This window comes from Melampsora larici-populina (assembly GCF_000204055.1).
Source record: "Melampsora larici-populina 98AG31 unplaced genomic scaffold MELLAscaffold_30, whole genome shotgun sequence".
Lineage (NCBI taxonomy): Eukaryota > Fungi > Basidiomycota > Pucciniomycetes > Pucciniales > Melampsoraceae > Melampsora > Melampsora laricis-populina.
Window position 1 is genome coordinate 101,711 of NW_006768794.1, and position 14,704 is coordinate 116,414.

At 40.5% G+C, this 14,704-nt stretch overlaps 1 protein-coding gene across 1 annotated transcript; it reads right to left on the reverse strand.

Annotated features, from left to right (window-relative positions):
• Positions 1-280: 280 nt before the first annotated feature.
• On the reverse strand, positions 281-2,125 carry MELLADRAFT_75197 (uncharacterized protein; the record flags this gene model as incomplete). Its single annotated transcript, XM_007412442.1, has 6 exons — positions 281-850; positions 977-1,039; positions 1,113-1,166; positions 1,231-1,394; positions 1,490-1,661; positions 1,743-2,125. The coding sequence occupies 6 exons, from the start codon at positions 1,962-1,964 to the stop codon at positions 557-559; spliced, it is 969 nt and encodes a 322-aa protein (XP_007412504.1).
• Between the last annotated feature and the right edge of the window lie 12,579 nt (positions 2,126-14,704).

Consider the following 14,704-nt stretch of genomic DNA (forward strand, 5'->3'; position numbering starts at 1 on the left):
GTTTTCATCGACATCAGTCATGGAAATAAAAAATGGAACTTCCTTGGATAAAAATATCCAAGCTGGCGTCTGACTGTGAACAACAATACAGACAAAATCACAAAATCACAACTCTTACAAGCTATTGCGATTGCCAAACCCATTGTTCACCGGAATGGCACATGAAAATCGAAGCTCTTCTAGGAAGAAACCTGATTGGCAGATTACCAACTAGAATATGTTGCCAGGATGAATCTGCAATTCATGAAATCTAAAGAGTCTCTTGGGACTTGGAAGGATAAAGCCAAATGAAAAAGATATGAATTGACATTCTCACAATGTAGTACTGAAAGAGCATGGCAGATCAAAACCATCTTTACATGATTCACAGTGATGTATGTACAACAAGTTACTGATCTCAATCAATTTCAAGAAGTCCAACTCCTTGATCAACCAAAAAGATCTTTCACATTGTTACTAAGCAGAAAAGACAAAAAGATAACGAACGTTTGCAGGTATGTATATTGTATGTATGAATCATCAGGAAAAACAAACCGATCCTATGAAATCTTTTTTTTTATAAATCTTTCAAAGCTTCTACACCTAAATTACCATCTAAAGCGAATCTAATGATTTCTAAATTCCTTTGACGTTGTTCTTCAAATCGATCCATTCCATCAAATGGCTCACCATTCAATAACCATTCTTGTGATGCACTTAGTTTTTGTCTCATCGGTTTTCGTTCTTGACGTAATTTACAAATCCGATGCCAATTCGATTCATCTGGACCAAAGCCTCCAGCTGCATATACTTTTGCTGGAGGAACTGTTCGTCGACCGATTTTGTGTACCGTGCGGGTAATTGAGATGCACTAGTGTGAAAAAGTAAAAGAAGATTGATCAAGTGGAGAAGAAGTATGTATGTAAGATGTAGGGTTTGATAGTAAGAGGTTAGCGACGCGTAGATTTTAGAAATGTCCCCAAAAGAGGATACTAACGTTGAGAGTTCTAGTAGTTGACCCTTTTGGCGGGGCAGTGGTGAATTTGGAAAGCAGATAAACCTAAGTGTCAATGAACAAAGCAGATCAGCCATTCGTGTCTGTCAAAGTAACTTGAAGTATAAGAGAAACTCACCCATTTGTTGTCCCAACTGACGGGTCTCACTTCGACTTCGTAATCGGCAAGCATCTGTATGTGAGATATCAATACTTTGTCGTTAAAGAGAGCCACAAAAAAACATCAAAACACTTACTGGAATCTCCACGAGAAAAGCAAGGTGAGTCGAAGCAACGATCACTTTGATATATTCCATATCATTTCTCATCAAGATTCCGAGTTTGTTCACATGCCAATCACATCTAGCTTCATCCAAAGCAGCTGCATATGATGAATTTGACATATGCATCATAAAATCACCTACAAGAAATCATATTTAATCACAGGGGTTCATCATTAGCTTCAGAAAGTTCACATGTGAAACTGGATGTTTCTCAAGTAGATCGATCTCTTACATGCATTCCAAGTCGCGCAATGTTTTGTAACCGTTCTCACCTCAAAAGGATTCATACCAATCACACCTTGACTTCTAACAAATGCTTCATTATCTGAACCTAATCTCCATCTTCTACATTTAACTTTAAGAATCGGAAAGAGTGTAGCAACATGCCAATAAAATGGTACAGCCTGTAATTCCCAAAATAAACAAGATATTTAGTTCTGAAAGAATCAAATGACAAATTATCATTTGGTAGTTTTACGACTCACTCTCCAGTTTAGTATTGCAATCAAGATAGCTATCCATTTACAAAGTCTGATAACCAATTTCGACTTTTGGAGAGATTTGTTTCGTTGATTAAACCAATAAGATAGAACAGCGATAGCGATCGTACTTGGACGAGGACAAAGGCGAGTTTTTAGTGAGATCTCAGGTCTTGAAACGCGAGTGATTGGGGATGAGCTTGAAGGTGAATCTGTGATGTCTTTCATCTCGTCTGCCGGCTTTGATTCGAGTTGAACTTGAAGGATGCGACAAGGTATGTAACAGCGAATTTTCTTTTCAAGATAGCCTGGATGTAGCAGGTTGGGGTCTGGGCTGATCTCGGCAAGGGAGCAGAGTCAAATTATGTACTTATGTAATCGATTGAAGCTACCTGAAGCTGATTTAAGACGAGTGACGACCGTGGTAAAGAGGATTCAAGAGCACTTTACATAATATTTACATATCATCTCTTGAGTCTCAATTTGTATGTAACGGGTCACTCCAGCACGGTCCAGGGGTTTACAGTCGGTGCCGCTTCAACACATTGTACATTTTCCCATAGGGGCTGGCAATCCAAATTTATTTCAGCCCTTGCCTGGCCTTGAAGTTGCAATTCCATCCTTCATAGAGACTTGATGGTTTGATTCTATGCCACCTTGAAGCCTTTCTTTCATCACTTTTACCACTAAATTCAGGCAAGCTTCCTACTGAGTACTTGATAAGAGATGAATAGTAAGTAGACAGAGCCCAAATGAAAGAAGTGAACCAAATCTAAAGTTGAAGTTGTCTTCGGGGGGAATACTGATCATCTTGCCAGAATCAAATCTTCCTAGTGTTTCTGAATAAAACCTTTTATTTCTTCAGTAAGTGTGTTTTGTAAGACTAGAAAAAAAAGATATTATTTGTGTTTATTGAAAGAATTGGGGAGTCTTGATGGACTTGATGCAAAAAAAATCCACTGGATCAAGAAAGTGTCAAGTGAGAACTTGTGTTGATGAATCCACCTACAAAACTATCATGAGCTGAGATTTATGATTTCCTAAGGGAAGTGATATAAAGGTTGATATGATTTCTACTTTTGGCGCGGATCTAGTGAGAACAACGGATGAAGAGAATGTAATGACATCCCCCTGATGTGGGCATCGTTGATCATGGACGTCAGCGGTTTATAGAGGCGGCAATTCTCATTTTGATTTCACTCATGACTTGGCTCTTGTCACATCATAAAAGCATGAATATATCTTCAGAAGGGGAAGATATTCGCTTGGTCTTTCAGTTATGATCATCATCATTCACTCATTAAACATATAAAAAACGATGCAATAGAGATAAAGCTCACAAGTTGAAGAAAATTCACACGGAAGTATTAATTCTAGATAAGAAAGATGAAGATATCAAAAAAACCAGTTCTTTGATAAAGAGTGTAAGGAAAGATATTACTACAAGAAAAACGTCAATGAAGGTTTATGGAGTAGAAACCTCGTCGTGAAAGAAATTTGATAAAATTAAATCCGTTGTACAATTTGTCCTGAGCTCCACGTTCCTATTCAAGAGTCCTTCTATGACTTCGCGGCAATCTTTAGATACATATGAAGGAATGATCAATGGACCAGATATAATGTTTTCCTCGAGAGTCTTGCCATCACCTGAAAAAATAAATAAGAAAATAAGACAAAAAAATCAGTAAGTGAATCTACGGAAGATGAAGTATAGTGATAGAGAAAGATACTTACTTGCTTCAAAAGGTGGCTTTCCTACAACCAATTGGTAAAGAATAACCCCTAGGCCCCACCAATCTACAGAACCACCGTAAAACTCTTGTGTGAGCATTTCAGGAGCTTGTGCATAAGTAGTTCCACAGATACCAGAGGTCTTACCTTCAGATGAAGCTATCGTTGCAAGACCAAAGTCAGAAAGTCTCATTCGTGCATCAGATCCGATCACAACGTTGGCAAGTTTGATGTCACGATGGATTATTCTTCTGTCATGAAGGTATTCGAGTGCGCTACCGATGTCTAGTAAAATTAGTTTGGTCTCTTGTTCGGGGATTGTAGTATAACCATAGATCATGTCTTCAAGATCCCCACCAGGAGCAAATTCAAGAACGATTTGAGCTGTATGAGAACCAACATAGGATCTATAATGTTTGATGATAAAGTCGTGATCGATTTGCTTTAGTATTCCAATTTCTCGATGTATGGACCGGGTGTAGTCTCTTCCGTTTTGATTGATGTGAATGACTTTGATGGCACATAGAGAGTCATCAATGTTGCTCCTAGCTTTGTGAACCGAACCAAAGCCACCTGCACCAATCTGTTTTATGATTCGAAATTCATGTTTGACTGAGGTTTTTTCTTTGGTGATATTGAGAAGAGAAGCTGGAGGATTGGTGTTGTAATGCAAAGGACGCGTGGGATTGGGTAAAGAGTTGGTCAAGCGATTATAATTGGACATCATAAACTGGTGAAGGCTGGTTGGATAAAAGTGAATGCGTTTATGGATATAGAGAACTGGTGAGGAAAACTGTTATGATATGAAGTGTAGTCGAGAAGTTGTGGTATGTGGATATGGAAGCTTGGAGTGAGTTGAGACCGGCCAATGGATTTATATACCATGATTGATGCTGATCCTGATCAGCAAGGTATCAATCAGGATGCGAATTATGCATTTTTAGAAATGTGAACAAGTTAGAATTTTTACGGATTCATGTATCGCGGCTGATTGCGATAATGATGCCGAAAAATAATTGTGTCATGAAATATGTTGGCTGAGCCATACAATGCAACCAAAAGCACAAACCTTAAAGTTTTCGTCATGGTTGTAGTGCATTTCCACTTCCTTGAAGGGGATTAGGGATGTTGGGCACTTGGCTTATGGTCGTCCGTTTTTTGAAAAACGTGATATATGGAGCATAAATTGACAATTGCGCAACTCGAGCCAAGAGCCGAAAATGGGTGGAAGGGGTTCCGATCTTCCGTTGTGCCCCAGTAGTATACATCACATTCTGCTAAGTCAACCGCCTCAAAATAACTTGATAAGGAGAAAATATTCCAGCACTTTTCATGATGCTTTTGGTGCAAAAAGTGTACAAGATCCGACATGGCCATTAGCATTTTGCTCGAGTATCCAATTGATGTTCTACAAAATACTTCCAGAGATATCTCATGTCTGGCTCATCTAAATCCAAAGCGTTTGTCGGGTTTTAAAATCCTCTGGTGATCATCTGGTGTATATACTTGAAAGGTGGTCGCTGCTATAAAACTGGATCCATAGTAGCAAAAGCAATAAAGACTGATAACATAATCGTTTTACCAATCACATAACTGTAAGGCGGAAGCTCATCCCGCTGTCAAGTATAGATGAGAAAAGTAGAGTAAGCGATCACGCCTGGTAATTTTCAACAACAGGTGAGGAAAAATGTAAACCAGTTAAAAAATCTGGAACAGAAAAGAGAAAAGTCGCACTGAAGTGGGCTGAAATGGACATTTGAAAAGCGCCATCACAGTTGAGCTCTAGGTTGGGTTAGAAATTTACACGCTCATCCTCTCCTGGTGCCGCTCTGTTGACTCCACCGTGTGATAAAGGCCTTGTATCAGAAAAGAGAATTCTACTGGGTTCAGAGTCGCGTCTTGGTCAGCTGGTGGCTTGTGCTCCAAAAAACACCTCGATGAACGCAGACGCAGAGATTTCCAAGTGATGAAGCTGATAATTTCGGGTCGCTTTACACCTAGTAAGTAATGACCAAATGATCATTTAGAAAAAATTGTCAGCATGTCACCCTATTCTCAGATAGAGATACAAACAGTGATAAGAGGCGAGCTGATATTTGCTACTCAAAGAGATATGGAGCAACGCAAGTGGGCAAACAGGAAATCTGGTGAAATATTAACAAGAAAATTGAACTATTGGAAGTGCAAAGTAGCTCAGAGACGTGTCAAGATATGTTAATTATCTAATAGATACCGGGCATTTACAAAGCACTTTCATATTGAATCATCGAGCTTTTCCATATTGTTCAAAATTGCTGTCTAGACAGTGTTTGAAAAACCTGTGATCGATCGCAGATGGAATTCGATGCGATGTTGAAAGTTTTACATAGCCTTGATGCATTTGGTCCTTCTTGAACCTATCACACGACAATGAGCTTCATGTTTGATCACCACGACCAGTGTCGTTCAAGCAATACGATTCATTCACGCTGCTGAAAATTATCATAGCTTTTTATCCCCTGTTACTTTCCGGAAAATCTTGATATACAGTCACCTACATCTGAAGGACTTGTGTGCGCAAAACATTCGAACTTCGCAAGTTTGGTAGTCGAAAAAATGAGGTAATAAGTTAAAAATCATCCCATCGACCGTCCACTGCAGGTGGGTATGTATGACATGGCAAGTGTTTCTCAAAGCCGGTGAAATTTAAGAATGCTCGATAAAAGTGGTCGGTCAATATAACGAAGTCCAACAAGCTTCGAGTCCATGTTGATCACCTGGGTCGTAAACCTAACTGCCCAATTCCACTTACTTAGGTCTGGCTGTTGGCTGGCCGCTGAGCCTGAACTGACTCAAAATTGACGCAAATGCACGGAGATGTCTGCATGCATCACAACATGTAGAAACCTTTCTACATCTTGTGATACCATGAGGAATCATGCTAAAAGGATGTCAAATCAAAGGTCTCCTGCTCCTTACCAAGTTCTTTCCTCTACTTATGACAGCTTATCACCATATCTCTAGCCAATGCTTTGGAATATAACCTGCTCAGAATTCCATTAACCCTAGAAGACATTTGCGCCAAGAACCTGGTGTCCTGCACTCGTTTTTGACCATTCAGATCACAACCATCGAGAGAATATATATGTTCAAATTGACTAAGTGTTTACATACCTCCGTCTAAGTGCATGTATCTTGATTGAAGTTTTCCCTGCTTGGAAAAATCTGTCAATGATAGGTTACTGGCAGTAAGAGATGTGTTGTTGTGATGATTGTGATCTTTGCCGTCGTCTCTTTCTATCCCACACCCTGAGCCTGAGGTGATGCTAAGGTTAAGATTCAACAGTTGGCCAGATTTTGAGTCATAAGCCTAACTGTCCGGTTGACGTCGCTCAGCCTCACTACATGCCACATAAACAGCCAGGACTCGAGCATCCTTTATATCTTCATAGCTATCAAAGGACAACTACTGTTGTAAGAGATTTGCTGGGATGGATTGAAGTGACTGTCTTTATAAAGAAAGGAAAGTGTTTTGCGCATATATCCTAACATATATTCAGTTCAGTCCACTCTCTCTTTGTGATATCTAGCTTGGCAACTAGAAACTGATGTTTTGGTTTAAGATACGTAGATCTTTTCATTTCATTTCACTAGTCCGTCAGTGAGTCCTAGTTAAACCAAAGTTTCCTTGTGAGGAGTTCTTTAGGTTTTTTGGGGGGGGCCCTCAATGTAGAGGGGAGTAGGAACACCTCGGGACCGTAGATGGGGGAGCTCTGAACGGAGGGCTAGGCAAACCCCATCTACAGTGACTATACTACTGCTACACCGTACATAATTACAGACAAGTAGATATACAAAGAAAGGAAGGAAAATTACTCATCTCTACTTAACCTTTGACCACCTTAGGAGACTCTGAAGAGTAAAATACGACCAATCCCTCTCCAGTCCCTTGTGTCAGGAAAAGGTGATCTTTCCGGGTGGAGGGTGGGTGCGAGAAAGATCTCAGAGTGACAAAGTGAGAGCTATGGGATGACAGAGGGGATTTCCCGTCACGAGCGTGAGATATCTTGGGAGAGGAAATCTTGGCGCGTGGGAAAAGAAGATGGAAAAAGTTTTCCTTGTGAGAAGGAAATTTTTTCTTTGTCTTGTTTGACTCTGTGTATGCGCCTGGAAGACATTTCCCCGGTATAAGGATACCTCCCTGATACAGGCCCGGTACGATATCTCCTGTGTCGTGGAAACCAACGGTACCGTCGTGCCTTTGGGTACTGTTTATCATCCACTCTCTCTTTGTGATATCTAGCTTGGCAACTAGAAACTGATGTTTTGGTTTAAGATACGTAGATCTTTTCATTTCATTTCACTAGTCCGTCAGTGAGTCCTAGTTAAACCAAAGTTTCCTTGTGAGGAGTTCTTTAGGTTTTTTGGGGGGGGCCCTCAATGTAGAGGGGAGTAGGAACACCTCGGGACCGTAGATGGGGGAGCTCTTCCCCACAACTCGGGGCATCGTCCTGAGCCTGTGATCGCCCATCTACGGTGCACCGGGTCGGGTGCTTTCCCCCACCCCAACTAGAGCTAGGACCGCACGTAGCGTCCTCGTTCTAGAAAGGTGTCTATGACGCAATGCACATCTCAAACTGCCATAAAGGTGCAATGTCAACATATCGATCAATTACCGCTCTACCAATTATTTTAAACTATCTTTCTGACTTCGATTCTTCCAATAAACGTTTCGTTCCTAGTAACTCTGCTTCTGAATACTCCCTGATGTACAACTTATAAGCTTTCGACCGCCATCTCCCCACTGCGACGATCTCTTCTAACGAGCTACCCAGATTCCAACGTGAAGATGCCCCTCCTACCCTAAACGAGTGACCGGTAAGTTTCTTCTCTGCCTTTAACTCCCACACCTTATCAAAAATTTTCATACAACGTGTCTTCGTCAAGGTAATTCTCCGATCTCCTTTAGGGTATGAGAACAACGCATCGTCTTCTGTCGCTCCAGTAGCTAATATAAGTCTTCGTACTGCTCCGAGTGGATCGAGCAAGGAACGTTGATGTTGACAGTGTATTTTCTGAACTTCACCCACCACAGCCGTCTTTGCTTCTCTTATTCGTATCTGAAGAAATTCGTCATTTGGGTCCCACAGAATATCTTTCACCAACACCTGATTCCCACTTTGCGATGGTTTTAATAATTCACCCAACCTCGCCATGCCCCAAAAGGCAACTAGCGCTACAGTGTAAGCTAACTGGTTTTCTAAACTCCCATCTGATAGCGAATCTAACAGTGTGAATAGATGTTCTACCAAAATTGGGTTTTTCGGGATTTTTGGCGTCCGTTTTAGCTCTAGTTTCTCGGCTACCTTCAGAATGGCCTCAACTTTCGGCGTAGCATGGTGCGGATAATCGGCGTCGTGAAACAGGTGCCAGGCCTTAATGCCTGATAGGTACGTTCTTACTGTAGATGCTTTGATTGTCGGGAGATTTGAATGAGTCGGATCGTCCGAGGCAGGTGGACTTGCCCATACTACGAAACGATATAATACAGATGGATCGATCGGTAGGAGGAATTTTCTGTGTACTTTTTCTTCGAGTGCCAACACTAATAGTTTCGACACGCCAGCATTATAATGCTTCATTGTTGACCCTGCCCAGCTTCCATTTAGCATATAGGCCTTCACTTTATCCTCTGCCAATATACCGAAACCATCTTGTCCCCTTAAGAATTCCATCTAACTGTCTAGCAACTAGTTCACTCAACACTTGGTCAGGACGGTCCGACGAACAGATAAAACAGAAGATATGATGAACGACGATGTGTTAGGGTGAAGGATAAACTATGTGGGGGGGGACCACAGGTCTTATGATCGGGGGCAAGTTTTTTCAAAAGGGAAAGTTTTCCTTTCCATTTCAGTCATTTATTACTCAACAACAAGAAAAACGCCTTTCTTCTCAAGCGTATACTGATTTACGCCTCTAATACAGAACAAAAACCAAAACGGTTTCTCACAACACTTGCTTTACAACGTCTGCTAAGTCAATGGTACCTCGATCACTACACGATCTTCAACCCCACGACTATCTTTCCCCCTCGATAGCAAATCTGCCATGTTGTCACCCGTGGCTACCCTCTCCGCCACCAAATCTGCGTGTGAGTCGAGCAACAACTTCTGAATCTCTTTCCACTCTCCGTTCACCGCTCTATCTTTTGACCTCCTCTTTTCCACCGCTGATTGCGACGTCGTGTTGTCCGTGAGTACAATTAATTTCTTTCCACCTATGTTCATGAACTGATTGATCATGATCAATCCCAGTCTGATAGCCACGGTTTCGGCCCATGCTATCTTACGGGTCACGTGGTTTGGCGAGGGTTTGTTCCAACCTTTCTTCAAAGTAAATTCCGCCCACTTCGAACCGACTAGTACACCTATTCCCGTGTTCAATGCATCGCCAACCCACTGTAAGTCAATCGGGTCCAGATCTGGTATAATACGTCAAACATTGAAACTTGTCAAAGCCTGTCTCCACTCTTTCAGATCTTCCATCACGTCTGCTGGTACTACACGCCGAGCCGACTGTACTCTCCACTCTGCCTCCCACCGATGCAAACCTGGCATACAGCACTGGAGGTGTGGTAGGATGTACGTTGTGGTGAGCAAGATCTCTACTTAAGCAAAAAATTTAAAAATTGTGTGAAAATTCGAGTTTTTGGTCAAAGGCAATATTATTATTGAGGTTGTTAGTCATCAAGGTTATCAAAGTTGATTCATTATTTTCATTTCATTATCTTTCAGAATATATATTTACATAAGCAATTGATAAGATCATTTAAGAGCAAAGAAAAATTCGAAAAGATCAATAAAAATAGTATAAGAGTGAAAATTAAATTAAGAGAATTAGTAAGAAGGGATTTGAGGAAGAAGAACATTTAGTTTGGATCTCTAGGAATGGAAACTGTTATGAAAAGAATGACAGAAGAAGAAGAATATTAAGCAAGTTGGAGAAAAATTCGAAAATATGGGTATGAAAGCTTGGAAAGTGGTTTTTAGCTTATTAATAGAAGAGATATTGGTTCAGGAAGGTTTTTATTGTGAAAGAGAAGGATCACATTAGTCATCAACAACTTTAATCATGAGGATTGATAAGGGAGGTGTGAAGTTATTCAAGAAAAGGGAAATTTCGAAGGAGGGTACTATGGTATTAATTCCTGTGTAGTGATGTCATTGATGGATTGATTGCGCCAAGAGTTTTTCAGAGTGATTTTTATGCTGTGTGATTGATTGGAGTGCTGTGGAATGATCTTTTGATAGAAGAAAAATCATTATTAGACGTGAAAATAGGTGAAAATCATCAAAATTGGAGGTTTTCAGTTAATTACATATGGTAAAACTTGTCAGAACATGATGAGTAATAGTTCATTCGACGCAGAATCATTGGTTTCATAATTTAAAACCTTTAAATCATTAGTAACGGAGGATTAGTAAAGAAGTTATAAGGCAACAAAGAAACTGGAGTGAATTTCAAATTTGGAGGTTACATGTGACATTTACATGAGAAAACCTTATTATTGCAAACTTTACAGCTCAATAACTTATTCATCACACATCAGAAATAGGTGATATAGGGGTGATAAATGATCAGAATCACGAGGGCTATCAAATGAGCTATAGTAATCCAAAATTGAACAACTTTACAAAAAAATTCGTAATTCCAAAAATGGATTTCAGCTATGAATATTAGGAAAAAATCACCTGTATTCATCATAAGAAGATCTGTTCATCATTTATTCATATCAATTGATCAAATTCACGCCTTGAATCATTACAAATAACAATATTTATGACATCATATGATTACTTTGGAGGATATTCTATTGATTTTGACGGTTTTTTTGAGGTTTTTGGAGGTTGTTGACCATTGTGGAAGTTTGTTGGAAGGTTATATACTATTGTTAAGGATTTTACGGGCCTTTGTTCCCTTTTTTACTCATCTTATACTTTTGTTAGAGTGTTTTTAATCATTATTAAATTACTTTAGCAGTACTAAGTTCACTAAATAGCCCCTTTACATCAAAGGAGAGATTTCTTTACGTGTGATAAGACTACAAGTCTTCATTTGGAATAACAATCAAACTGATTGTTGCTTGCTAGTAATTAAAATTGTGTTTTGTTGTGTTCAAATTGGAATAACACTACAATAGTGTTGAGATTTCTTTATTTCTAAAACTCACGGGAATAATACTTGAATTAAGTATTGAGACATATTTCTCTGGTGCCTTATCCCAAAGAATTCAGCAAAACCCCGTGTTGATTCTTTCAAAGAGGCAGTCTTAGACAACTTCCACTAGTTAGTTATATTAGTAGATTATCCCTCTTTAAGCTCTGTAAAGCTCTTGTTGAGCTTTAAGTTCTACAACGTGCAATGTACCAATCTGCCTACAAGTTTTTCAACCTCCTTCAGTCTGAAGGAACCTCCGGGGGCCAAGAAGTCGGTAACTTGATTCTTCCTTTCTTCTAATTTCTCAGCTGGTAACCTAACGGTGCGTTCCTTTACATTCCAGATGAAACCTATATAACATTGCTCATCTGCAAATTCGTGGACCTTTTCGAAATTTGACGCGACACCCATCTCATTACTCAGATTCACTATGTCCTTTATTGTCGTCGGGTTTGTCACCGTTTTTACCAGTAGGTTGTTGTCTACCCACCGGAACGCGGTCTCCAAACGGAAGTAACGCTTAACAATTTCTTTCCACAAGTCTGCTGCTCTCCCGAATACACCACACCCCGCTACACCTCCAAATTGAATCCTCGTATCTACCCAAACTCGATTTCGCATGTCTAACATCATGAGGTATCTCCACTGCGAAGGGTGTATCGCTATCTGGCAATACGCCTTTTCCCAATCAAAAATAGCCAACTGTAAGTCTCCTTTATTATCCTTGAAAAATATCACCAGTACCTTGAAATCGTCCCAGTTTGTTTCAAAATCTTTCTTATCTACTAGACTATTAACTGATGGTGTTGCTGGGTCGTCTTGGGGGAAAGACAGGTCATTGATGATTTGAAAGGAGCCATCACCATTGGTTACACTTCCCATGGGGCTCGTCCGAAAAAACCCAAATTTTCTGTACACCTCTTCGTGAGTGAAGGGGCCAAATATCCTCTTGGCTCGTTTTTCTTTTGCTAATGTGTTTTCAATCTTCTCTACTGCGATGTTGGCTGATTCATGATTTGGAGGGGTGAACCACTTCCTTCCTCCTAGTGTATGATCCGGGATTCCCTGGTGAAATCCGAGCAAGCAACCTTTCAACACCTCTTCTGCATCACCTTCGACCTTTAACGCCGACACCAAGGATCTCCACTTCTCAATATTGAGATCGCTCTTTGCGGTTTCCTCCGGCCATCTGCTGTCATACGTAGGCCCCGAGTTTTTGTATTGAAGTAGCTCTACGTCGACATTCCTTCTCAACTGACCCATCGAAGGGTGCCGGAAACTTCTCAGGGGTGTCGACACTGGGCTTCGCATGCGTCTGCTTTTTTCAAGACACGGGCATGACAAAGATGGTGACGTACCAGTCAAGGTTCATTTTAGCAAACGTGGCAGAAAAAACGAAAAACAATCATCAGATTCTGCTGTGGCATTTGACATTTCAGTCATGGATTACGATCAATCTTTAAGACATTTCCACTATCCACAACTCAAAACGGACTACATGTGGGACTCTAAATTCCCTGCCACCGCACATCTGGGTACTGATCAAGAAAACTTAAACATAACTCAACACTCATCGTCAGACTTGCAATCACCTCCTGCAGCGGTCTGCCCATTTTTGGAAACCTCTTTCACCAGATATAGGAAAGGGAAGTAAAAGGTAAAACTTTTCAGACAGTTCGGATAGGTGTCTCGACCTCAGCTTACTTTGCTGGTCCTTTCCCATTGAAGGGCTTTCTGCCTGTGTGGTAATCATGGTCCTCATTCCTTCTATCGTCTCTGCGATTGTCTCGGCGCCATGCTCCACTTCCTTCGGGTACGTTTGGTTGCGATTACAGATTGTAAACTCCATTTGACCCCAGGTACATTGCCCCGGGGCAATTGAGTTTCTTGGTCAAATGGAGTTTTTCTCAAACAAACTCCGTTATGGGTACATTTGACAAAATCACGTTTGGTTGAAATTTATCCCAACCAGACGTATCTTGTCAACTTTCTTTAAAAGTTCCTCACCTCCTCTCACATCACCTCACTTCACATTACACCACCTCACATCCACCCATATGGACATCCTTTGCCAATGTCTGTTCCAAGTAATGAACACATGACACAATCTTTGTCCCCATCCGACAAAATTTTCAATCGAAGTCGATGTTGAACGATCGATTGGAATGAAACGGGTGAATTTGAACAACTGACTGGAATTGAATCGTCAATCAAAATTCAACACTCTCCTCCACTTTCTATGTATTTCATCTTTTAAGAGCTATCTGTTTTTGTATCTTTTGATGTTCTACAATTGATCAAGGTTGAGTGAACAATTGCTTTTGAACATTTGATTGGAATCGACCGATTGATTGAAATGACTGATTGATTGAAATTGCACAATCAACCAGAAATTGAACGATTGATAACTCAAATCTACAGACAGAAATGGTTTCCAAGTTTTCATTGTGCAACACAAAAGATAGTAACTTCTGACACCAAAGCAATCAGAATTAGATTCAGTTCTATATTCATATTTGAGAAACAGAAGATAGATTTGAGGCAGCTAGGAGCTAAAAGTAGAAGTGAAGATTACCTGGTAAGTGTTGAGTGTGATGGTGTAGTGTTGAAGGTGTTGATCGAGTTGAAGAAACAGCATCTGGTTTGCTTGCTATGACACCGAGGAAGGTCGAAGCTGGTCAAAGACTTTTCAGATGAAGTTTCTGTAAGTCCAAAAAAGAGTTTATCGCATGATTAAACTCCCTTTTGTCGTTTATCCAAAGGACCCTTTTAAACTCCTTTTGGGACGGGGAAGGAGTTTATTTTGGGGTACCATAAATGGTCCCAAACGTATTTTTTCAACGGCGATTATTTTGCAAAATAATTGCGATTATTCAAAATAATTGCCAAAAATAATCGCTACCAAACGTACCCTTCTCCTTGGCGTGTATGACCTCGATCTTGGGCGTGTCTAAACGGTGGGCTTGGATTGTGATTTCCGCCGCCACCCGAATACCAGTTACCACTTCTCCCTCTACCTCGGGTGTTTCTTCCACCAC